The sequence below is a fragment of the Onthophagus taurus genome, chromosome 6 (genome assembly GCF_036711975.1).
Source record: "Onthophagus taurus isolate NC chromosome 6, IU_Otau_3.0, whole genome shotgun sequence".
Taxonomy (NCBI): Eukaryota; Metazoa; Arthropoda; class Insecta; order Coleoptera; family Scarabaeidae; genus Onthophagus; species Onthophagus taurus.
The window spans coordinates 10,254,857-10,280,475 of NC_091971.1; the positions used below are offsets into that span (position 1 = coordinate 10,254,857).

At 31.6% G+C, this 25,619-nt stretch overlaps 4 protein-coding genes across 5 annotated transcripts; 3 read left to right on the forward strand and 1 right to left on the reverse strand.

Moving 5' to 3' along the window:
• Nucleotides 1-3,207: 3,207 nt before the first annotated feature.
• On the reverse strand, nucleotides 3,208-9,673 carry LOC111427796 (uncharacterized). The gene is made up of 5 exons (XM_071196481.1): nucleotides 9,502-9,673; nucleotides 8,964-9,448; nucleotides 7,493-7,784; nucleotides 7,023-7,459; nucleotides 3,208-3,752 (listed from the first exon to the last, which is right to left on the reverse strand). The coding sequence occupies exons 1-5, from the start codon at nucleotides 9,671-9,673 to the stop codon at nucleotides 3,507-3,509; spliced, it is 1,632 nt and encodes a 543-aa protein (XP_071052582.1). The 3' UTR covers nucleotides 3,208-3,506.
• A 263-nt stretch (nucleotides 9,674-9,936) lies between these two features.
• LOC111427744 (zinc finger protein ZFP2-like) lies at nucleotides 9,937-16,298 on the forward strand. The gene is made up of 4 exons (XM_071197034.1): nucleotides 9,937-10,173; nucleotides 10,258-11,095; nucleotides 15,332-15,547; nucleotides 15,694-16,298. The coding sequence occupies exons 1-4, from the start codon at nucleotides 10,033-10,035 to the stop codon at nucleotides 16,101-16,103; spliced, it is 1,605 nt and encodes a 534-aa protein (XP_071053135.1). The 5' UTR covers nucleotides 9,937-10,032; the 3' UTR covers nucleotides 16,104-16,298.
• Nucleotides 16,299-16,628: 330 nt separating this feature from the next.
• On the forward strand, nucleotides 16,629-21,447 carry LOC111427745 (Decaprenyl diphosphate synthase subunit 2). Its single transcript, XM_023063010.2, has 2 exons — nucleotides 16,629-17,087; nucleotides 17,200-21,447. Exons 1-2 carry the CDS (start codon nucleotides 16,798-16,800, stop codon nucleotides 18,158-18,160), a joined length of 1,251 nt encoding a protein of 416 aa, XP_022918778.2. The 5' UTR covers nucleotides 16,629-16,797; the 3' UTR covers nucleotides 18,161-21,447.
• A 209-nt stretch (nucleotides 21,448-21,656) lies between these two features.
• Nucleotides 21,657-23,584, forward strand: LOC111427746 (all trans-polyprenyl-diphosphate synthase PDSS2-like). Of its 2 annotated transcripts, none has more exons than XM_023063013.2 (3): nucleotides 21,657-22,053; nucleotides 22,136-22,495; nucleotides 22,551-23,584. In XM_023063013.2, the coding sequence occupies exons 2-3, from the start codon at nucleotides 22,233-22,235 to the stop codon at nucleotides 23,488-23,490; spliced, it is 1,203 nt and encodes a 400-aa protein (XP_022918781.1). In that variant the 5' UTR covers nucleotides 21,657-22,053; nucleotides 22,136-22,232; the 3' UTR covers nucleotides 23,491-23,584. The 2 variants fall into 2 exon arrangements, with proteins under 2 accessions (XP_022918781.1, XP_022918780.1); XM_023063012.2 differs by having other exon boundaries at nucleotides 21,658-22,053; nucleotides 22,195-22,495.
• The last annotated feature ends 2,035 nt before the right edge of the window (nucleotides 23,585-25,619 follow it).

The window sequence follows — 25,619 nt, forward strand, 5'->3', positions numbered from 1 at the left end:
TTTAAATTTATATATATAATTTTTCCACCTTAATGATATCATATACTAGACTTTTTTATTTTACAATCGAACAAGTATTAAAAACACTAGATGCTAGATTTGATCAACTTAGAATTATGCCCAAAGATATGTTATCAAAACATTGTAAGAATTTAGAATACATATTAGGTATATGTTAACAAAAATGGGAGAGCAACCTATGTCAATACTTGTATTTACTCAATGAAGTAAAAACAGCCTATGATTACTTTTCATATTTTATTACCGATAAACTGGTTATATCATTGCTTAGAATCACACCCAAAGACATGTTATCAAAACATTGTAAGAATTTAGAATACATCTTAGGTAATGGTGATATGTTGACGAAAATGGGAGAGCAACCTGTATCAATACCTGCATTACTCAATGAACTAAAAATAGGAATAAATATGATTAATTTTCATATTTTATTACTGGTAAACTGGTTGTATCATTGCTTATCAAACAAATCCATGTGTTTTATAAGAAAGACACTCATCGCTTACATTATACTGTAATACATTATGATCGTATATTTCAGCAAAGCCACATTGATGGGGTGAATACTAACATGGTACATGATTCCACGATGATACATCATATGTAAGTATGAATTTGTCCATAGATGGCTCTAGCTACCAATGTAATTACCGCCAAACTGTGTCATTGGCGCCATTTCCATTTGCTGATATCTGACAAAGATGTGCAGAAGATCACAACTGAATGAAAAACAGCAGGAAAACCGAAAGCTACTACTAGTACAAAAGGAAATTATTTCTCCATCGAAATGTGACTAGCAATGAAGTGGATATACTTTTAGAATCTTAGGCGTAAAAGATCATTGGTAACCATCTAGGATTCATCTAGATCCAAGATCTAGGAGAACCATCGGCATCAACTGCAAAACTAAATTGCTAAGAACAGAAAGCAATGCTCTGTATTTGGTGAGATCCGCGGGATATGATCTATCATGAAGTTGCTAAAACCTAGCAAAACTGTTAATACTAAACGCTACCGACACTAAATGATCGATTTGAATCAAGTTTTGCGCGAAAAATGACCAAAATGTCAAAAAGACAACACAAAGAGATTTTCCTTCATGATAATGCTCCATCACTTACAACAAAACTGTAATAATTGGGATTCCTCATTTCATAAGTTCTGTCACTTAATTTGAGAACTTCTACATGTCGTTGCATTCAGTCGGAAACTCTCAAACAATTATTATTGATTAAAAGTGTATGATGACATTGATTTCCTTTACTTTATATAGGAATTAATTTAATGAGTGGTTTGCTCGAAAGATATCAGATCAATTTCAAAACAAAGTTAGCTCATACTCTTAACCTTTTCGATATGGCAATTTCAATCTGGATACAAGTTAGAACTTCGTGATTTCAGAAACCAGGCAAAATCCAATTGATGTTGCGCAATACGATGAAGATACATTTATTTTTACAAAATACATTTACCTATGCAGCATGGAAACTTGGGTGTTATGTAAAAGAATTGCAGAATATTTTTTAACTTATTATGATAAAATTATCTAAACTGTAATCGTCAAATAGAACTTCCACTTTCTTTTCTTATGGTATAATTAATGAATTCTTGTTCGTATCCCTCATATTCTAAGATTCAACAATTTGAACGGACTTTATCGAACTTTATGTAAATCCATTATGTTGATTTACTGACAAAATCATTGAATCGTTCAATTAACAACAATACAAACAAAACATTATTTTTCCTTTAAGAAGTAAATCGTAGATCTCTACACAAATCAGTCGTAGATCCTATTTTATAGCATCTACTTTGACTTTCATAGGACTACAAATTCCTATGGGAAATTATCTTGCTTACGGTATGCAACTCTTTCGTTTATCATTCCTTAATTCACGCTTATCAGATGTCGACGCGATCTGATATCCAGATCAGAAAAGCTTTTAACTTACAAAGACAACATGGCAGTTGTCTAATATCACCTAATTATGAACTTTTTTAACAAAATCTTTGGTTCAGCTTCTTTCATCGTCAAACACTTCTCCTCAACATCAAGAGTTTCATTTTTACAGAACAATTTGTTACCTAAACAATTCCTAAAGAGAATTAATTAATGATTCTATTTCCATCATTCCAATTAAGTTTTCGAAAAGAATAATCTTATCATCTTAAAATTTATAATTTAAATGATCTAATGTTATATTTTTCTTTCTTTAGTTGATATTCTTGAATGGAAGCAATTTATTCGTAATTGCAACATTACAGCAAAGTTAAATTCATGTATCTTTTTGCTTATCTAAAACATTCCTATTTTCTTTTCTAGTAATTTTTGATATGAATGGGAAATATAAAGTTTAAATTCTTTTTGCATTTAATCATAAATTATTTTTAAGTAATAACTTTTTTAATGTGGGATTTAAAAATCCGCGATGATACTCTATACTTAAGAGTTGAATTCTAAAGGTTTACGTGATGATTGATGTACAAATAAGACGTAAATTACAACTTAGAGCCAGTTTTTTTAAGTACCCAATAAATATGAAAAAAAAAATGATAAGTTCCGTTATAACTCATAGGAAAGGAAAATTAAAGATGTTTTTATATAAGAGATTATTTTTTTACCGTTGGATTTCTTAGGAACGATGTTTTAGAGCTTATTAATCTCATCCTGTTAACATTTACATATGCGAAAAAAAGGAATAACCACAAACAATTATGTGGTTAAAATAAAACAACAAATTGTTATTTATCGCAAACGATGCGATCCTTTTTGACACTTTTTTGTATCAATTTGTATTCACAAATAAACCACACACGTGTGAATTTTTTTCCTCATTATATCCTATGTATACATCGTGATATGTCACGACGAAAAAACATCCATTTCCATATGCATTATTTTAATTTTTCGCCTCTGGTTCGGATTTTCCGGGACGATAATTGCAAATTCAAGAATGATTCTTTTTAATTGTTCACTCAACATTCGTTTCAATTCCGGATGTAGATGACGTCACCTTACTCGGTGTAACCTTCCTGATACACATACTCGGTTTATTCATTTTTAAATTGTTTGTATATTTCTTATATGGCAAATTTCTTAATAAACTTTTCTTAAAACGATCGATGATAAACGGATATAACGAGGTTATTTTCTTGGAAGATTTTGTTGCAATCGATATAAACGTGTTTAATTTCTATATGGGTGTGTATTACGCAAGACATTACCTTCGAATAAATGACAAATCTTGAATGAAATTGAATTAATTTGTACCTATTGTGAATGTGTTACACCCAGTTTATAAAAAAAAATGTTTGGGTTTTAATGTTAATGACTTCATCGCGTTGAAACTAAAATTCCTTGAAATTATTATTTTTGAAAAGGTATTAAGAACTAAGAATTAATTGCGAAAGTTATATTTTTAAGCACTTTTTCGCATCTCAATGTTAATCAGTTGACCTTAAAATTCGTGGAAAGAGTATCAAATTTAATCAATTAATATATTTTCAAATTCTTTTTGAAATTCTACTGAAAACATTTCATCAAAACTTTCTCGGAATTGGAATTGAGGTGGATCCCAACAGACTTCTTTCGATCGATTTTTCCGTTTGTTATCTTCGCAAAGATCAAATATTTTTGTAACTTCATCTGAAGAAAATTCGCATCTTCTGCAATCGAGATTAATCAAAGTTGTGTTAAATTGGAGTCCACTTAATATCAATTTTTCGATTTCCTAGAATAAAAAAAATGTTTCAATCAATTTCGCCATAGAAGGAAAAGAACGCGGTAAACAAGCATATAAATCCTAGGAATAAAAGGGTATTAAATTCTGAATGGGTATGATTTATTACAAGAGCGCATTGTTCTCGAGATGTTTTTCAAAAATCTTCGATAATTCTTGGTATAAAAGGAGGTGAACTTTTTGGAGACTTCACACAGCTACAAAAATGAAATTTATCTACGTCTTTACAATCGCCGTTGTGTTTGGTGTGCTTTATGCACAGGTAAGAAAATTTTTTAATTCTAATATAATAATAAATTTATTTTGAAATGTATGTTAGGTTAACGCCGGTACCACCTCAAACGTAAGAAAAATGGATGATACTAAAGATGACGATGGTCATGCTCGCCACGAAAGAGATGTCGATAATGGTAAACCTACTGACGATGACAAGAAACAAATAGCTCCTTGTTGTGGACAAGAACCGTAACGGACGCAATAACCAAGATAACCAAAATGAATAAAAAAAATGGTATTAACCACACAGTTTGTTTTCAAGTTATAAATCTCTCACATTTCAAAGAATGAATAAATAAATAAATTGCAAAGTACAATTTTAGTTTTTCTTGTTTCTAACCTTTAAACAGAATTGTTGAAAATGGGTAAGTAAAAATTAATCTTTAATAAATCATAAACTGAATGCGGTTGGGAAAACCATCACTAATTGTTGATAATATAATTAGCAAAATAATCAATAATTAGCATAAAAGCAATAAATTGTAGTGAAAATAGCCAATAAGTTGAAAACTAAAAGCAATGGAACAAAACGTTCCAAATGAAAAATATGTCTAAATCTGACACAAAATTGAGTAGTGCTAATAATTTTCAATTATAATCAATTTTTATCAACTTTTTAATGTCAAAATTTCTCCTCACTACAATGAGGCTGGCAAGTATCTACTTTAGAGATTAAAAAAATTGCGACAAAGTTTGTTATAATCGCTAAACATTTCTACATAACATATGTTTCAGTTGCGTTTGTCAGATACCGTTATCAGTTTTTCAAAGTTGTATCTCTCTAATTTTTAACCTTCTCTTTGTCTTCAACCGCAATCCCTAAGAATCCAAAGCGGGACTGAAACGGTGTAAAATTTACCTTCACATTTAACCAACCAAACGAATTGTCATTATTACGTGTGATATTTAAGACTGGACTTATATGAAGCTATAATGATATCAACCTCATTTTCAGTTAATTTCGATGTCTTCCGCTTCCAAAACAGATTCGCCATGTTTTCAGCTAATTTTTCAAGCTCTTTATTAGTTGGAGGAAGGTGATGGGACAAGTATGGGGTTGGGGGAAGAGAGTTTTTGGAAGGAATGTGGCAGCGAGGAAGATTATGTTTGAAGGCCTGGTTAGCAGTGTGATGATGTATGGAGCAGAGGTATGGGGATGGAGAGAGCAGGCAATGCTGGAGGACATGCAAGCTAGATACTGGAGATGGGTGCTTGGGGTGGCGAGAGAAACACCGGGGTATATAGTGAGGGAAGAGGTAAAGGTGGATAAGGTCAGAGTGGAGGCGGGCAGGAGAGCAGTGAAATATGAAGAAAGAATAGAAGGGAGGCCAAACTGCGGGATCTTGGGGGAGTGTTGGAGGGAAATTAGAGAGGGAAAGATCAGATATGGGAAAGGAGACAGAGACAACTATTATAGACGAGCGGGCTACTCGGTAACTGAGATAAATAGTAGACGAAGGGTGGGTAGGGAGATGTGGAGGGAGTTGAGAGATAGGGACCGAGATGTGCAGAGACAGGAAAGAAGGACACAAATAAAAGAGGGGAGGTATAACGAAAGGTACAGGGACATTATAACAGAGGGGCTGCTTAGATACTTGTTATTGGAAGCAGATGAGGAAGGGAAGAAGTTGGTGGCTAGGTTCCGTTGTGGAAACGAGGAGAGAGCTAACAGATACTGGATGGCCGATGAGGAGAGGTGGTGTAGGCTATGCAGGGAGGAATGGGAAACGTTGGAACATATGTTGAATGGGTGCAGTGAGTTGAGGGAGGAGGAGTTGGACCGAGGGCAGATCTTAGGAGAGGGGGGAGAGGGGAAACGATGGATGAGAAAGGTTGTGGGGGTAAGGAGACAAAGGGAAGGATGAGGGGATGATTGGGCCGAAGAGCCGAGGGTATGGAAATGGAGGAAAAGGGTAGAGGGTGAAAATAATATACTAATAATATATATATTAGAATGTATTAAGAGGATAAAAATTGTAAATATTAAAAACAATAAAATGCTTATTATTAGTTGGAGGTTTGCTCCTCTCCTAATTACCCATCTTGAGCAAATTCTGTACAAATATGTATAAATTTATAAATCTTGTTCCAATTTCTGAACTAAATTACGTCTTGGATCACTTAGCTTGTAACCCCTTCAATTCATAAGGTAATTGTGCCACATTTGAACGAAATAATCAAAAGCACATTACATTTTTTGTAAATGACACGGAGTTTTAAATAAAATCAATTTTTGCAATTGATTTCCAAGGAAAAGACTTTCATTTACACTAACCAGACATAACAATTTGGATATTGCCTAAGGATTTCAAACCCTCAACTGCTGTTATGCTATTATCAAGACGAGTTTACACAAAATCCTTCTGCGTTTTTAACCGAGATACCACAATTGGCTGATTAAATACAAGCAAGTTCAAATAGAAAGTCAGCATGCCCAAAACCTTATTCATTCCTGGTTTGATATTCAAGAAAGTAAAGATATATGGCTGAACTATAACCTCTCTAGTGAGGTTATAAAAGAAGACCTTGTTCCAATAGCCCAACTGTCTGAAGCTTTACATACTAGAAGTAATCATATAAAAGCTAAATTATTTCTAACAGTTTTCTAGGCACACTTCCAAAAACAATTTAATAATGGACATGTGAAATCATTTGGTCACTTTACTAGAACATCATAACACCATGACAGCAACTTATTTTTTAAAATGATATAAAACCATAATAAAAATTGTCTGCAATGGGTTTTAATAAACAGTAGAAATATATTAAATGATATATAAATATATTACAGGGGCAAAACACTAAAATATTAAGCAAAGCGTTCATGGTAACATCGACATAATTTAGTTTCCTTCCAACTTTGTACATTCAACGTTTGCAAAGATAACAATTCTGAAATTCAGAAAGAATTAATTTAAAAAGGGAAAAACCATGTTTAAAAATCTCAAAATTCAAAACTTGGGTCTTACTCAAATAATTACAAACCTTTCCCATCCGATTATTACTCAAATTTAATTTCTCCAAAGTTTCATTACTTCTTAATAACTCATCTATTTCTACATTTCGTCTGTTTAATCCACATCCGGATAAATTTAATTCCTTCAAAACATTTTTTCCTTTCGTTAAAGCGTAAAACAAAAATTTTCCACCTTTACTATTTATAATATTTAAACGTACGTTTAATTCGTTTAAATGATCGTCCTCCATAAGAATAAATGCCAAACTTTTAATTCCAGCGTATCCTGTAGATTTAATAAAGAAAATATAAATATAAAATAAATCGTTTCGTATCGATATTAAACGTTGTTTAAAACAAAATTTTTTCGATAATCGGTAAAATAAGCCGCGGTTATTAATTCTTTTATAAGTAAAATAAGGAAGACGAGATTTCCGGACATTATTACAATAAAGAGATACACTGTGAACATTTTTGGGTTAAAATTTTTTTGACGTACCGATGTAATTGTTAACTAAATTTAATTTGGTAACGTTGACATGATTTTTAATAAAATTTGAAATTGCCATCGCTCCGTGATCCGCAATTTTGCAGTGAGAAAATTCTAACTCTTTAAGATTATCGTTAGTATCTAATGATTTTAAGATCATTTTTAACTTTATGCAATTTATATCCGAATTTTGTATTCTTAAAATCTCTAGTTTTGAAGTTTCCAATCCTTTTGATAAATTTTTGATATCGATCATTGTCGTGTTGAAAATGTGCCAAGAAAATTTCTCACCCACGTATTTCTAAAAAAAACTTTAAAAAGTAAGATATTTAAATTATAGTTAAACCTCAATATAACGGATTAATGTAACGGATACGAGAAAGGGAGTATTCAGTGTACGTGGAGGTGGAATCTAAAAGTATATCCCGGGTAAAGGTGCACAAATTAGAACTAACACTAGACCTAGAACTAGAAATATTTGGGTTTAGCCGTGCGTCTCTTAAGATGGCTAAACCCGAATTATTCTAGTTCTAGGTTTAGTGTTGGTTCTACTTTTAGTTCTATAAAAGTCTACAACAATCTAGTTCTAAATAACAAATAAAACTGGAGCTAACACTAGCATTAGAACTAACACTAGACCTAGAAGTAGAAACATTCGGGTTTAGCTGAGCGTCTCTTAAGACAGCTAAACCCTAATGATTCTAGTTCTAGGTTTAGTGTTGGTTTTACTTTTAGTTCAATAAAAGTATATAACAATGTAGCGCTGAATAACAAGTAAAACTGTTAAAAAAATGTTTAAATAACATCATATAACCTGGAAAACTGTTTTATTTTTATTTTTATTGTATTTGATACAACGCCTCGGCCGCAAGCGACCTCGACTTAGTTTAGAAATAAGTATTTGAATATTACTCATCTTTTTATCAACATGGTATCGAGCTAGTGCCTCGGCCGCAAGCGACCTCGGCTTAATTTGGTCGTATAACCTGGAAAACTGCTTTTCTTATTGTTATTGTATTTGGTATAACGTCTCGGCCCCAAGCGACCTCGACTTAGTTAAGAAATAAATGTTTAAGTATTACTCATCTTTTTATCGACATGGTATCGAGCTAGTGCCTCGGCCGCAAGCGAGCTCGGCTTAATTTGGTCGTACAACGTAAAAAATTATAGTTTTGTATTGATATTGTATTAATGTAGCCCCTCGGCCGCAAACAACCTCGGTTTGATTACATAATATAACCTGAAAAACTGTTTTTTTATTCTTATTGTATAAGACTTCGGCCGCAAGCGACCTTGACTTAGTTAAGAAATAAATATTTGAAATGTTTCTAGTTCTAAATCTAGTGTTAGTTCTAGAATAGAGCAACTTGTTGAATAACCCGAGTTGGATTCTATCTATTAAAGCTAACATTTATATCCAAAGTTCGTTATAACAAAATCCGTTATATCGAGGTTTTACGGCACTAAAATAAAAAATTACTTGTTTAAAACACAAAGATAATTCTCTCATATTCGAAAATCCCATTAAAATCGTATTTAAGGGAACATGATCTGGAATATTAATAGAAGTCGGTGCTCTAAGTTCTCTAACATTTAAACTAGTTACATAATCTTTGCATAAAATGTACAAATCGTTTATTTTTTCAACATCGTAATGTTCTGGATCTAAATTTTCCAAGTATTCTTGAACATGCTTCTCCAAATACAACTCCTTCCAAGTTTTTCTTTCATTTTTATCAATAATTTTTTCATCAACTACTTTTCTTTCATTAGTTAACTTTTCTACTTCAGAAAAGCTCCGATCTATAACCGAATTTTTGGGCCAACGTTCTTTGTAACATCTCAACCAATAAACTTCGTATGCTATTTTTGGTACTGTTAATTTTAATGGAAGATCAACTCTTAAGATATCCAATAAAGAAATTACGTTTGCAAGTAAAGGAAGTTCATTAAGTAATTGTAAAACTTAAAAGAAACGAGGAATTATTGGCTAAAAATTAAATGTATTCAAAAAATACCTTCCCAATTAGATGCAATAACATCGATACATATTTCTATTAATTTTTTCGGTAAATTTTCTTTCCATTGATTCAAATTTATGCTTAATATACGTTTTGTTGGTTTAAACCGAATATTTTCGTTATGATAAACTTTTAAAACATTTTTACTTATCGTTAAGGGGTGAGACATTTTTATTTAAAAAGTTTGATCAATAAACATCAAAGAAAAAATTAATACTTTATTAATTTATGTTATTTAAGTGAAAGGAAAATATAATTTTAAAATAGATTTATTAATTAAATACATTATTTTAATTATTTATATTTTTAATTTTTTACCGCCATCTATCAAATATGCCGATAACTTCCCACATGTCAAATTAATCTGGTGAGATTTCTAGTAATTCTAGTTACATTTAAGTTATTTCAATCTGACAAGTTGATAGAAGAGAAAAAGAGGTTATGTTGTGCTGTGTGTAGTTTCAAATAGGTGGGTCTCGGGTTTGTTTGGCGTCCAAACATTTTTTTATTTTTGAAAGGCACACAAATATGGAAGAGGACCAATTACCGAACGTGTGTAGAGCTTGTCTTACTGGTCAAGGTGAATTTCAGTCAATTTTTGTAAGGGACGAACGCAGTGGATTCGATATACATTTAGCCGAGATGATAATGGCTTATTCTTCTGTTCAGGTAAATTAAGAATGAGTACATTTAAATAGATTATTAATTTGTTTACAGAAAAAATCATTAAGAAAACGATAATTAATTTTTTAGATAACTTTTGGTGATGGTTTACCAGAAACGATATGTTGTAAATGTGCAAATAAAGCATCAGAATTCTATTTATTTAAAATACAATGTGAACAAACAGATAAGTACTTAAGAAGTAGTTTGGGAATGTCCCCATTATCAAAAACTTCACCACACACAACTAATTTTGAAAACTCTGAAAAACCTGAAGATATTATTTTGGAAGATAACTCAGAAAACGTTTCTGTTAAGCCTGAATTATATTTTACACAACACGAAGAATCAGAAGACTTTTGGGATCCAGATGATAATAATTCTGATGATAAATCGGACGATAAAGGTGATTCAGTGAAATTACACGAATGCAATGTTTGTTTAAAACCATTTTTACGACTAAATTTATTACAAAGACACAAGAAAATCCATGAACCCCCCAAATTTTTTCAATGCGATGTATGCCAAAAAACATTTACGCGAAATGATTTGTTGCATCGTCATCGAATGTCGCATATTAAATCGGATGGAAACACTCCCATAAAAATGGAAATGAAAGAGGAAATAATCGAGACAAAATCGACATCGGCTTTCAAATGCGAACAATGTAATGCGGAATTTATTGATAATTCGGAGTATGAAAAGCATTTGGGGAGTCATGGGAAAAGTAAAAAGCTTAAATGTACCGATTGTGATAAACTATTTTCGAAAAAATCGCATTTGACCAGGCATTTGAAGATTCATTCGAAAGAGAAACCACATAATTGTAATTTGTGTGGAAAAGGATTTGTTAGATCTGAACAATTAATGAATCATATGAATGTACATTCTGGTATTAAACCGCATGTTTGTAAAATTTGTAATAAAGGTAAGAGTTTTTTAGTTTATATGCCACATTTTAATACAATTAGATATTAGAATAACAAATATGATTATACAGACTACTTCTTATTTAGTAATTAACAGAGATCTACTTTTAAAAAAGTCCAAATTCAAATAGTTTCGAATTTTTTTGTACTTGAAATACAAAATACTTTTTTAATTTAGTACTTGAATACTAATGTATGTTCAGTATACAGGCTGTCTCAGCAAGACCAGTCATTAGACGTTTCTGGGGTTCTGATTACTTAGTCGTCTTCAGCGTCTCATTTTACATCTTTTATATTCCATATGTCCTATACCTAACATTTATAGTTTGGGAAATAATTATAGTTTTTTGAAAAATGCTCACATACAGGGTGTACAAAAAGTATGGAATAATGGTTCTACAGCCTAAACTTCAACTTATATTAAAAAAAGTTTTAAATAAAAGTTACTTGAAACTATTTTCCGCATATCTTGGCGTAGAAATAAAATAAACCCTGTATATTTTAAGTTTTTTGGATTCCTTTTGACAAGGTGTTGCAAAATGCCATAAGGTTTTAATACTTTAAACTGCATAGTTTTCGAGATATTAAAACTTTTATTTAAAAAGATTTGACGTAGCGACAACCAAATTATGGCGTCATTATGGAATAAACAACCTATTTACCACAGTTAGCCACGAAGATGTTTGGAATCGGTATAAGCTCCGCCCATCCCTGTGACGTCAAGGCTTAAGTTGTCTATTCCATAGTGACGCCATAATTTGGTTGTCGCTACGTCAAATCTTTTTAAATAAAATAAAATCTTTTTTAATAAAATCTCGAAAATTATGCAGTTTAAAGCATTAAAACCTTATGGCATTTTGCAACATCTTGTCAAAAAGAATCCAACAACCTTAAAATATACTATTTTTTGTGCATGCAAAGTGTGACAAAGTTCTTAGCAGAACTTGCAAAATGTTTAATGAACACTATCCACATTTACCTCCGATAACAAAAGGTAAATTTAGAAGAATAGAAGCAAATTTTTTGCATGTTGGACGAATTAATCACGTGTTAAACTGACCAAAAAATGTAGTAGATAATGCGCGGAAGAGATGAATACCTTGGCTTATTTCGAGCCTAGCCCCAACGCCTCAATTCGAGCTGCCAAAGAAGAGCTGGGATCATACTATGAACTTTGTGGCGTTTTTCAGGTATAAAAAATAAATTAAGAATTTCTTAATTTGTGTAAATATTATTTTCGTGATTGTTATCGATTTTAATTCTTTTTAGTACTAATATTAAGGAGCCTAACAGATAATTATTAGCTCACATGCATCAAGTGACATAAAAAAGTAAGTCTTTGACAAGAACTCATTGAGAAGGCTTGTTTTCCATGCCACACTAGGCTAAATATCCATATGATACATTTACATTTTTCAAAAAACCCTAATTATCTCCCAAACTATTGATGTTAGGTATGGGACATATGGGATATAAAAGATGTAGAATGAGACTCAGAAGACGACTAAGTAATAAAATAAACTAATAAAAGACTTCGTTGTAATAAAACTTCCAAATTTCGAAAAGTTAACGTGTCATAGTAAATTGACTAAACAGCCGTTCTCGGCACCAAAACATACTCCATCATGTTGCTTAAGCATGTTCTGAATCCTAAATTGATATCCCAAAAATTGAGTGTTCTCTGACTTTTTGAACAATTGTCTGCTGGAGCATATTTTTCTAGAAAAATTCGAATCGAATAAGTCGAGAACGGCCGAATCAAATTGGAGAAAGTAAAGTTATTTATAAACCTTAAAAACAGACAAATCCAAATATGTAAAAATATACAGGGTGTTTCATTTAAAAAATAAAGTAGGTGGCGATTTTCGGTATAACCGAAAGTGCTGGAAATCTGAAAATATTTTAGTCGAAGAGAACGCAATTGATAATACTTAAGCCTGAATTCTCAAATTTTTATTTTCCAGAACCACAGAAACGTCTAATGACCAGTTTCGCTGAGACACCTGTATGTTGTAAATATCTGAGTATTGACTATATAGAGGATTTTCCAAAAGTAATAGATAAATTCAATAAATCCATTAAAAACAGTTTATGGAAAAATCGCTGAGACGGGTCTAAAGATTTAAATTTTTTGCAATTTTTCGTTGTAGATTTTAAATTTTTTCCGCCATTTTTTATGACGTCATCGATGTTTTTTTCAAATACAATATGCAATTTTTTATTACGAAATCCGAAAGAGGATTGTTTTCTGAATTTAGTACAGTCAAAATTAATATTGATTACATAAGAAAATTTTCGTAAAAATTGCTTTAAAGTTTCATTATCTCCCATTCACTTGAGATAGAAAAATAGCAGTAGCCATGCGTAACCATAGCAACAAATTGTTTGCTTCCAATTTTCCAAGTGTCAAAATTCGATTTCTTCAACGTATTTACCGATAAATAAGAAAATAAGAATGAGACTTACTGAAACTGAAAGAATCGAAATTCTAATGATGATTGATTTCGGAGATGGAGTTCGAACACAGAACGAAGTCTGTGCGTTTAATGAAACTCATCAAAATCGCACGCCAACTTGGACATGTACGAGATAAACCTAAGGCCGGACGTCCATCGTCCTTAAATGAAGATCAGCAATTGGATGCTGTGCTAAAAGTACAGGAAAATCCACATTCAACCCTCATGAATGTTACTACTAAGTTCAATTCATCCCAAAACACAGTAGCAAGATTATTCAAAAAAGAAAAATATCATCCCTACAAAATGCACTTGGTGCAGGAACTTTGCAATGGCGATTTTGCGAGAGTATGGCGGAACTAACCAACGGAGATCCTGCGTTCATTAAAAACATTCTCTTTTCTGATGAAGCAACGTTTTCCTCAAATAGTACCGTCAATAAGCAAAACTTCCGTTATTGGGTAGTTGAAAATCCCCATTGGAAGATCGAAACGGAAACCCAATATCCCCAAAACGTCAACGTAGTTGAATAGTTGACAATCAAATTATTGGAACGCTGAATGGTGAACGGTATTTCGATTTTCTTCAGTTAGATTATCTCTTTCTACTCAGTATAATGTTATGACAGCAATTAGTCTTTTTGTACTTGTATGAAACCGACTTTAGTCATGATGCAAATGAAATTAAATAATACTAATTATTCGGCATTTAGAATTGTACTAAAATAAAACAACATGATGGCGACGACACAGGCAAATAATGTCTTGACGTTTAGAATATTTCGTTGAGGTCGAAAAGTATGAGCCCTAATTACGAATATAGTACCCTGTTACAAGGGTAATAATAATAATGCTATGAGATGGTGTTTTTGAAGTAAACCTGCTGTTGTGTAATAATGTTATATTGTAAAACACTAACGTGTTTTATGATTAAAATTCTCAGACTACAGTGGGAATCCCCAAGTCGAAAAATTTGGATTTGTTGCAACATATTTCTGATTTCAGTAAATTTCTGCTCATTGTCTTCAGAAAGCTTTTCTTTTACGACGTTTTCCATTAACATCTGAATAATCTTCAGGTGAGGTTGCCACGGTAGCATTATTAGTAGAATAAGAAAAGATTTATTTATTGTATCAGTTGATGACACCTTCTCTCAATAGCACGGGAGAAAAAAGCCTGTATCCAACATATTAATATTTGAGGGCTTTTGACCCTCAGACTTTTCTGATCCACTGGCTGAAGTAACGAGGTGTAGTTAGGCGGCAAAAACAGAGAACAATTTCCCCATCATCGCTTCTCAACTGCGTCTCTGAAATGTGATTGGAAGCATTGTCAATTATTAACAGCGTCTTCCCATTAAAATTCTTTTTTTGAAATCTTTTTACGCGTTTGACATCAATGCATTCTTTTGAAATTGCGCTCAACTGGATTACTAGCGTTTTTAAAACCGTCATTTTGAGTTGATGACTATCATCGCCATTGGCAGAAGCAACAAAAGTTACTTCTTTCTTTGAAACTTTTTTGCTCTAGCGATGAATCTAGTAGCAGCTTCCAAAATAGTGCTGATTCATCAGCATGATATGTCTGGCTAGGTAATAGCTTAAGCTCGTTTATATTTTCCGTGAATTTTTTCAAAAAAGTCTGAACTAGTATTGGATCGCTTGACAGCTTTTCCCCATATAGTTTTTACTTAAACCTATTTCTTAATTGATTCAAATATAATAAATGTTTTTAATATATTTTAATCGAATAATGTTTAAAATAATTAATTTGAATTCAGGTTTTAACCAAATATCAAATTTAAAAGATCACATGAGAACCCACAACGGTGAAAAGCCATTTTTGTGTTCAACCTGCGGTAAAGGTTTTAATCAATTAGGAAACTTAAGACAACACATTGTACGACATAGCGGCGTTAAAGCTCACGTTTGTAGTATTTGCGGGAATGGGTTCGCTAGTAAAGGAGAATTATGTGCTCATTTAAGAAAACACACAGGTAAGAAAAATTGAACCCATAAAAAAACATTCCGCAAACATTTTCCCTAAAATTTATTTCCGTAAATAAATCCATTTCCCGAATATTCACTAAAAGCGTTCCTAAAACCGTTTTGTTTTCCTTAAAAAAAAGGGTTATTTTTTTAGGTGCTAGACCGTTTGTTTGTCAAATTTGTAATCATGGTTTTACAACATCCAGTTCTTTAACGAAACACAAACGAATTCATTCGGGTGAAAAACCCTACGAATGCGACGTTTGTAAAATGAAATTTTCACGTTCGGGAATTTTAGCGCGACACAAACGGACACATACAGGAGAAAAACCATACATTTGCCAATATTGTTCGAAGGCTTTTTCCCAATCGAACGATCTCAGTTCACATCTGCGCATCCATACCGGAGAAAAGCCATTTATTTGCGATATTTGTGGCACAGCTTTTCGACAAAACTCGGCGCTTAAAACGCATAAAAAAACACACGTTGATAGGACGCCCGTTTTAGAACCGGGTGTTGCTATGATTGGGATGATTCAACCACAATTTTTAAATCCTTTATAAAAAATGAAATTATTTTTTATGGAAAAAAAGACAATACTTAAAAAAGAAATGGATTTTTACTTAATTTTTATTTAATTTATGATGAATCTGTATATATTTGTGTATGTATTATTAGAAGTATTAAATAATATTATGAATTAGTTTTTAAATTTATAAAATATTTGTGATAAGTTATAAAATTTCCTTTCAATTGTTTTGTTTACTTTAAAATTAGCAATAGAAAGTCACTCAACACAATATACATTAAAAAAAAGTTATAAATAATTTTTTCTTATCATAACTTACACCATTTTACAAAATATTAATCAAACGATCCGAAAACGTAATTTTATCATAGCGATGAAGGGATTTCCCATCTATTTTCAAATGAATACCTTTTACATTTAAAATTTAAACCAATTCACAATCAGAAACAAACAAAAAATGCTAATTAACTACGTGTATTCGCATTTCAATCAGCATTTAATAATACATCGACGACACAAAGTAAAATAACGATTATTTCAATCGAAGGTAAGTTACACAGAAGTATTCCTTGAGGTAGAAGACGTTTTATTAACGACGTTGATGACGACGGCGCGAAGAATCAAGGCCACTTTCTCTGACACACTTTCAACCCCGTTTAAAAAATAAAAAACTTCCTCGATACGTACGGCAAAATTAGTTTCCTACAGTAAAATAGTCAAGCGAAGAGATGAATTTAAGCAAGTGCGGTTTTAAAGTGTTCAAATACGGTGTTTTAAGAAGTACAAGTGTGTGCGTTAATTTGAATCGAAGATACGGGGATTTATCGTCGACGCAAAATGTTGTTTCTTCCGGAAAGAAACCCGATTGGAATCGGGCTGTTAGCGAAGCAGAAAAAATCGTGGGGTATCCGACTTCCTTTTTAAGTTTAAGGTGGTTACTTAGCGATGAAATTGCTAATATCGCTTTGCATTTAAGGAAATTGATTGGTTCAAATCATCCTTTATTAAAAACCGCAAAGTAAGTAAAACAAATAGAAAGGCGTTTTAGAAAAGAAAAAATGTTAATTTCGTTCTAGATATTTAAATTTTTTTAGATAATTCTCTAAAGTAAAACAAAATTTTCTTTTTAGGGGATTAATCTACAATGGTAAAAACAATACTCAAGCATGGGGATTAATAGTTCTTTTAATATCAAAAGCAGCTGGTCACACTTCGGATATTCCCGATTTAGAACAAGATAAAGCAGCTGGAGTATTGTACAGTCAACGTGCTTTAGCTGAAGTAACCGAAATGATAAGAACAAGTCACTTGGTACATAAAGGAATGATAAATATGCAACCAGGAACCGATGTTGTTGATAAATCTGGTGAATTAATGTTTGGAAATAAAATGGCGTTACTCAGCGGGGATTACCTCCTAAGCAATTGTTGCGCGGAATTAGCTGCCTTAAGAAACCAAGAATTAAACGAACTCATTAGTTCGGCGTTGCGAGATTTAAGTGAAGCGGAATTTGTTGGTCCAAGAGATCGACAAAATAACCCTTTACCATCGAAACCTCGTTTAGAAACTATCGAGTATAAAGTGTCTTCGAATAACATAGATCCAATGATTGTAGGTGACGCATTGGGTGATGCGCAAGCTGAATGGACACTGCGTCACGTTTTAAACGCGGGGAGTTTACTTGGAAAAGCTTGTCAAGGTACATTAATGTTAGCGGGACATCCAGAAGAGATGCAAGAAAAAGGTTATTTATTTGGAAAACATTTAGCGTTAGCTTGGCAAGCGTGTTTAGATCGAGAACCTTTTCTCCATGGATCAAGTGGATCGTTTAGTTTGGTTTCGGCCCCAGTAATGTTCCAGTTGCAATATGATCCTGGATTATATGCCGAAATTGAAAAGGGAATCGATAACGTTGAGGACGTTGATTTCGATTTGGTGAGGAGGGAAGTTATGAAGGGACCTGGATTGGAAAAAACTAAGGCTTTGCAAAGGGAACATTCTTTTACCGCTTTAGAGATGCTTAATTGTTTACCACAGTCTATTGCACGTACTGCTTTGGCTAATATTATTGTTGCCATGCAAGATGTTTAAATTTTGTGTGTTTATATACAGGTTAATATGAGAATGTCCTAAATTTATATTTTTTTTAAATAAGCAAAAACAAAAATATTTGAAAATAATTTTAATAAAACACAATTTAATGTAAAAATCAGGTAAAATTAATATTTTGAAACAAATTATATTATTAAAAATATCGGATAAGAATTAAAAAAATGAGTTATAAATATTCAAATATTTTTCAGTTTTCACATTTGGCAAATTTTGTAAATATACGTATTCTTATAAGTACGAAGGCTTTCACGGCCGGTGTTAATTAAACTAAAACTAGAACTAATAGTAACACTATCACTAGACCTAGAAACTTTCTAGTGTTAGTACTACTATTAGTTTTAGTTTAAATAACGTACTCTTAATTGCTCAACGTGAAATGATACGCATTTTATTTTTGCTTCTTTTTATAAAATTCATTTCTTTTTAACGTTTTTTGGTTGTACGCAATTTAATTTTATGCAAATGGTTATTTTAGGAAAATAATTTTTTCCTTAGTATGTATTTCTCTGCAATTCTTCTGGTGTGTATCAAAATGTGGTGATGTGAAAAAAGCTGATGAAAGGATGTTAGGAGCTGGTGAGTAGTATAATTTCTTGGCTTTTTGAAATAATTTTGTTCAAATGTGTCAATCATTTACTTCTGCAAATTACATGAAATAAATTGCCATAACATCAGCTGTATTGAGCTGTTAACAATCTTCTATTTTTGTGATTCTTGGTGAAAATATTAATATAAATTATATTCTTGGTGATTCCTTAGAAACAAAAAATGCTACTGTGTATATAGGAACTAATTATACCATACAAATACATTTATCTGATACCAGTACTGTTAGAAGTTTTTCTGAGTTAATCGTTAACAATTTCTGTGGGTATTTTCTGACTCACCTGTATTGTAATTCTTAGCTTATATGCACCATACAGATGTCAGTGTTTGAAATAGCCTCCATGTTACTATCCATAAATTAATAACACACAATAGTCCTCTTTGTCTAATAAATTTTGTACCAAAATCATTGATTGCTTTCTTCAAGAATTTATCCAAAAATGTATGCATAGTGTTTCTTCCGCTTTTTTTCACATTTTTACTATCTGTATAAACTACACATTATGTCATGAAGCATCATATGTTATCAAAAGCTTGTAAAAATTAGAAACACTACAAAGCTAAGTGCAAGTTATTGAGCACCTTTTTATTTTTAAACAAGTTAACCAAAGTATATGTTTGAAATAGAATAATAATACCATGTGTTTTATTAAGAGTTTTTGCGTATTTGGGCATAGTGCCAAGAAGTTTTAAGCACAACTATTTGTAAATTGCATTCTGTCACAGAACCGTTATTTTAATTCAGAGTGGTGTAGTATAGATAAATTTCACTGTTGCTGGCACGATAACAGATAAAACACTCTTAAAAATAAATAAAACTTCATTACAATAACTACTATTCATGCTTCCTATACACACGCCAATTCACATTCATGCCAATTATAATTCATCTAGAAACAGATTAATCTTTGCAGAATCACCATATTGAGCATTTCAAAACTACACATTCTTCAAAAAAAAAACAATTTATGGACAAACACATAAAACTGGTAGTATAAGTAAGATGGTGGGTCGTCATTTGCCTAATGGTCTGAATTGTAACATCTTTTTTGTTATACATCAATATTACTATTGCAATCTTCTGACAACTAATTGATCTATAGTTTTATCAGATTTTCTTCTAGATATAACTATTTTATAACATGAATTGTAATATGAGTTACAAGAAAAATCTTATGTTATGATCTTAACCATCAACCCCTCCAATATTTTGAATGTATAAATGAACTATGTCTGATTACTAAATTTCGATACATTTATCCTGTGTATTAAAGAACTAAGTATCTGATTTTCATGTATAATGTCAGTTCCTAAAATGCTATTATTTTTTAGGCAGTCAAGCAGTGTTAGAGAGGAGAATAAATGATCAAAATTGTTGAAGCCATTTTGCTCTTCAGTCGGTCAGTATATTCCAGTAAGATATGGTTATATATGATAGACATCATGATTTTCTAACATCACAAAAATTCCGCAATAGAATGTGGATCAACTGGAATCCGCACAGTTGTTGTGTCACACATACTCTAACGCATGATGTAATGAAATGGAAGATAATCAAGGTTAAAAACAAACCGTTGTAAATAGCAAATAGGTGTTTTGTATCATTGATGGTTGCAATTCTACTACTGTAAATAGTTATTTAGTTTGTTGATGAATTTGCTCTGTGTCAGTATGCGTTAATGGTTTTATTTTATACCTGGTGATTACTAAAACTGTTTATCAAAATCGTACTCTGATGACCCATCTTAAGAAAACTAAAAATACTTATTGATCGAATATGTTTATTTATTATGACAAGCAGTCTTTTTCGCCACTTTTTCTGGCCTAAATTATTTAATTTTTTGGTAATAACCAATACAGGTTTTGATCATTTTAAACGTGTCTCCTCAATGGCACCATTTTTTTAATGTTTTGAATTTGTTTATTAACCTTGATTTTTGCCAATGTGGATTCATCTATACGGCTTCACATATATTGGTTATGATGAAACGTGATTTAATAAAATATTGTGCAACAATTTTTAATGTTAAGCTAAATATATCTTTTTTTATATTTGGCCATCAAAAACATGAACGATTTTTTTTAAACAACTTTTGCCTTATTTTTTTTATGATATTCTTTATTTTCTGTTTATTCCTTTGTTACAACTTTGGTGGATAATGCTCATCTCTGCATTCTGTTTCTGTACATTTTGTAGAATTAGTACTTATTACTTCCAATGATGTATGCATATAACTCAATATGTACTAAAACAATTTCAATCAAGTACTATTTATCTAGGATCACATTTTCCTTATAAAATATAGGTACAATTTCTTGAGGAAAACCTTAATTCCTAAAATAACCAGTCTATAACAAACATTATGCAACTCATTTCATAAGAATCTTCATTTTTTTGTACATTTTTCAAGTTTTTCAGCATTACTAAACAATTCTATATATTTATTTATTAAATAAAAAAAGGAAACTTTAAAAATTATTTGCATGTGAAGTTTTCTTGTTAAACAAAGCCAATGTCTCAAACTTAAGATTATTGCTTAAGTATATTTGTTTTAGGGAACAAATCTTAAGCAATGTTATCGTTAAAAATAGAAATCTTAGACCATTTTAATAAAATTGTGTAACATTTGTATAAAAATAAATTAAATTTGTAACAAAAATCTCTTCATTTCAACCAAAATAATCAAATTCAAATTGCGTTCTTTATCCTTCGTAAAAGGAACTTTCGCTTTCTTAACATACAATTAAAAACGTATTAAGTAATTAATCTCTTCGACCTGAACCAAAATAAAATTGAAATTCAAAAAAATTTAATATTTTCATATTAATATAAATTCCATTTTCAGGAAAGATCTCTGACCTAGTATTCCTTGATCTTATTGATCAGGTTTTCCAATGCCATAAAAGCCTTGTTGGTATTTCTAAGGCAAGGTGAAGCGTAGAGCCCAGGTTGAAGGTTAACCTTATATAAACGAGTGGAATCGGCAAATCTCTTTATAACGTTAACCACTTTCGCGGGCTCTAACGATCAATAAAGACAATTTCAAAAAAAAAACTTCAAATTTTCATTTTTATTGACACGAAAAATCACATAACCTCAACGAAAAACTTCAATCAAAGGGTTTGTTTTTGTGTTACGTAACGTTTTGTTTACGTATAATCGAGATAAAACACTTCACATCGTGTGAAAAATCAATTTGGAACATATTCCCAAAAGAATTTTTATTGATATTTTCAATTTTATCCGGTTTATTAATAATCACGAGGTAAGTTTTTCTTTGGTTTAAAAAGTAGGGTTAAGTTTGCTCGTATACTGCGTGTTCAATTATTTTTTTTCTATTGTTTCAGTTTTCATTTTTTTTTAATGTTCTAACCTAAAAGCAATCTTTTTATTGATTTTTTTATAGAATGTTACAATTAATTCGTTAAATACGTTTATACAAGAATGAATTCGTTAAGAAAATCGATTCACACGTCTTTTAATTATTCAAAACGTTGCGCAAACCTTTCAACTTTATCCTCGATTAATGAAAAGCTTAAAGTTGACCATAATAATTGGAACAAATCAGTGGCGGAAGCCGAGAAAGTAATCGGTTATCCAACTTCTTTTTTAAATTTAAGATGGTTATTAAGTGATGAAGTTGCTAATGTAGCTTTGCATTTAAGAAAGCTACTTGGGACTAATCATCCTTTATTATCAATAGCTAAGTAATTTCCCCAAAAATTGATCTTAACATAAAATTAATTATTTTTTTTGATTTAGAGATTTATTAATGAACACAGAAAACCCTTCTTGGGGATTAATTGTACTTTTAGTAGCAAAAGCCGGCGGTCAACACGAAAAATTTAGAGCAATTGATAAAGATGTAACCGCCGGTATTTTACATAATCAAAGAATTTTAGCTGAAGTCACAGAAATGATTAGAACAAGCAATTTATTGCATAAAGGCATAATAAATGTTACTATAAACACGGAACACGCAGAAGATATGAATTTTGGTAACAAAATAGCTTTATTATGCGGCGATTACCTTTTAAGCAAAAGTTACCATGAATTAGCAAGTATGAAAAACCACTCTTTAAATGAATTAATGTCATCAGCATTAAGAGATTTAGCCGAAGAAGAATTTCTTGGTCCAAAAGATAAACAAAACCGCTCCTTACCAGCTAGGCCCAACAAAACATTAAAACCAATTGAAATTCAAGAATCATTCGGAACCGATCCGATCCCATTCGAAAATGTTATGGGGAATGCTAAATCAGAGTGGACATTACATGCTTTGTTATCTGGAGGGACTCTTTTGGGTAAATCATGCCAAGGTGTTTTAAAATTAGGACAACATGAACACAAATTTGTTGAAAACGGGTACCTTTTTGGAAGAAATTTAGCTTTGGCGTTACAAGCCGGACGAGAATACGAAAACACTTACAACAATCAAAAAATAAGTTTAGTCAGTGCACCGATTTTATTCCATTTACAATACGATCCGAAATTTTATAACGAAATCGAAGAGATGGTTTACGAAGAAAACGAATTAAACTATGGGTATATTTGTACAAAAATAAAGAAGAGTTCCGCTTTAGAAGATACGAGACAACTACAAAAAGAGTTTAGCCAAAAAGCTTTAAAAGCTTTGGAAAGATTTAGCGAAAATAAATCTAAAGAGGCGTTAAGGGAAATTATATTATCTTTAGAAGTATAACTAGATTTATTAATTTAATGTAGATAATTTACTTTTTATTTATATTAAAATGTGATAATTTAATTTGAATAAAGCAATTTTTAAAGATGAAGAATGTATCTCTGACCTTGGACTGTTATCTATTTGTTGGATGGTTATATAGGGAATTATTAGTCGTTCTCAACTCTAGGTTGAATTGAACAGATGGCAGATGCCAATCTAGACTCTGCCTATTGACCGCAGATTGTAATTACTTTTACATATAGAAAGAATGTATAAAATATCTAGTGATATTTTCTGGTGATTTTTTCCAGTGTAAATCTGACTTTCGCGTTTACTCCTCCTGGTTTAAAAACAGAGTATAGTTCTAGTGCAAGTGTTAGTTCTAGTTTTAATTGTTATTCAGCGCTAAGTTGTATATTTTTAAGTTTCGGGTTTAGCCCTGTGTCTTCAGACGCTGAATGTTAGGTAAGGTTAGTTTTGTTTACAAACATTAATTATACCTTGAAGTTTTCTTTGGCAATTAGTAATGGCAATTATAGCGTGAAGTTTTCTTTTGTTATGTCAATTATAGCGTGAAGGAATGTGAGGTAAGGTTAGTTTTGTTTACAAACATTAATTATACCATGAAGTTTTCTTTGGCAATTAGTAATGGCAATTATAGCGTGAAGTTTTCTTTTGTAATGTCAATTATAGCGTGAAGGAATGTTCGGTAAGGTTAGTTCTGTTTACAAACATTAATTATACCTTGAAGTTTTCTTTGGCAATTTGTAATGGCAATTATAGCGTGAAGTTTTCTTTTGTAATGTCAATTATAGCGTGAAGGAATGTGAGGTAAGGTTAGTTTTGTTTACAAACATTAATTATACCATGAAGTTTTCTTTGGCAATTAGTAATGGCAATTATAGCGTGAAGTTTTCTTTTGTAATGTCAATTATAGCGTGAAGGAATGTTAGGTAAGGTTAGTTTTGTTTACAAACATTAATTATACCTTGAAGTTTTCTTTGGCAATTATACTCTGTTTTTAAACCAGGAGGAGTATTTTAAATTTGTCACCAGATTGACCTTGCACGTGATTGGTTGAATGCGAGGAAGGTTCACACACAGGCAATTTTGAATTTGAAGGTTAGGTTATTGACAATTCGACAGTTTCGTGTCATTATTGTAAATTTTGTGTTCTTAAACCCTTCTTTATTATATTTTGAAATTAATACACTCATAACTTCAATGTTAATTTGTATGTTTAGTGTTGACGATAACAAACGAAAATAAATACAATAATAAGTAAATAAATAAATAATAATAATTATTAATTTAAATTTACCGCCAAAATATCTAGTGATATTTTCTGGTGATTTTTCCTAGTGTAAATCTGACTTTCGCGTTTACTCCTCCTGGTTTAAAAACAGAGTATAGTATAAAGTTAAAGAAATCAATCTCATATCAAACTGTATTTTGTGTGTTGTAAAGATAAGTAGAGCGGCAAAAAAAATAACAGCTTCGCAGAATCAGTTGAAATTCAAACACTCGTTATTTTATTATTTCTTGATGCCTGAAAGTCTGCTGTTATAAAACTCTTACCTAAATAAGTGATGAATTTCGAGGACCTACGTCCTTTCAGTATTCTTCCAGTTCTTTCCAATGTCTTAGAAGCAGTTATAGTTGTGTCATTAAACGTCACTGATGATCTCTTGAAGGCTCACGATGATGGTCAGAGTGGAGTGATAGTGCTCCTAGATTACAGCAAAGCTTTTGACAAAGTCAACCACCGAATACTGTTATCCATCTTGCATTATGTTGGTATATCTGATTCGGCAGTGTCTCTTATAAACAACTTCTTATCTGGCAGAGTTCAGGTAAGATTGGATAAGGAATGTTCGGCTCCCTTACCCGTGGAGGCTGTTGTGTCTCAAGTATCTTCGTTAGCTCCGCTACTATTTACTCTATACACCTCTCAACTGCCCAAATGCGTTCAACATTCGTCAGTACAGATGTATACTGATAATATTCAGCTGTATTTAACTTTTCGAAGAGAGCACACTGCCTTGTCATGTACAAAATTAAACGCAGATCTTTTAGCACTCTCGGAGTACTCCGTCAAAATGGCACTAACTCTTAATGCAACCAAATCAACAATATAGTTACTTACC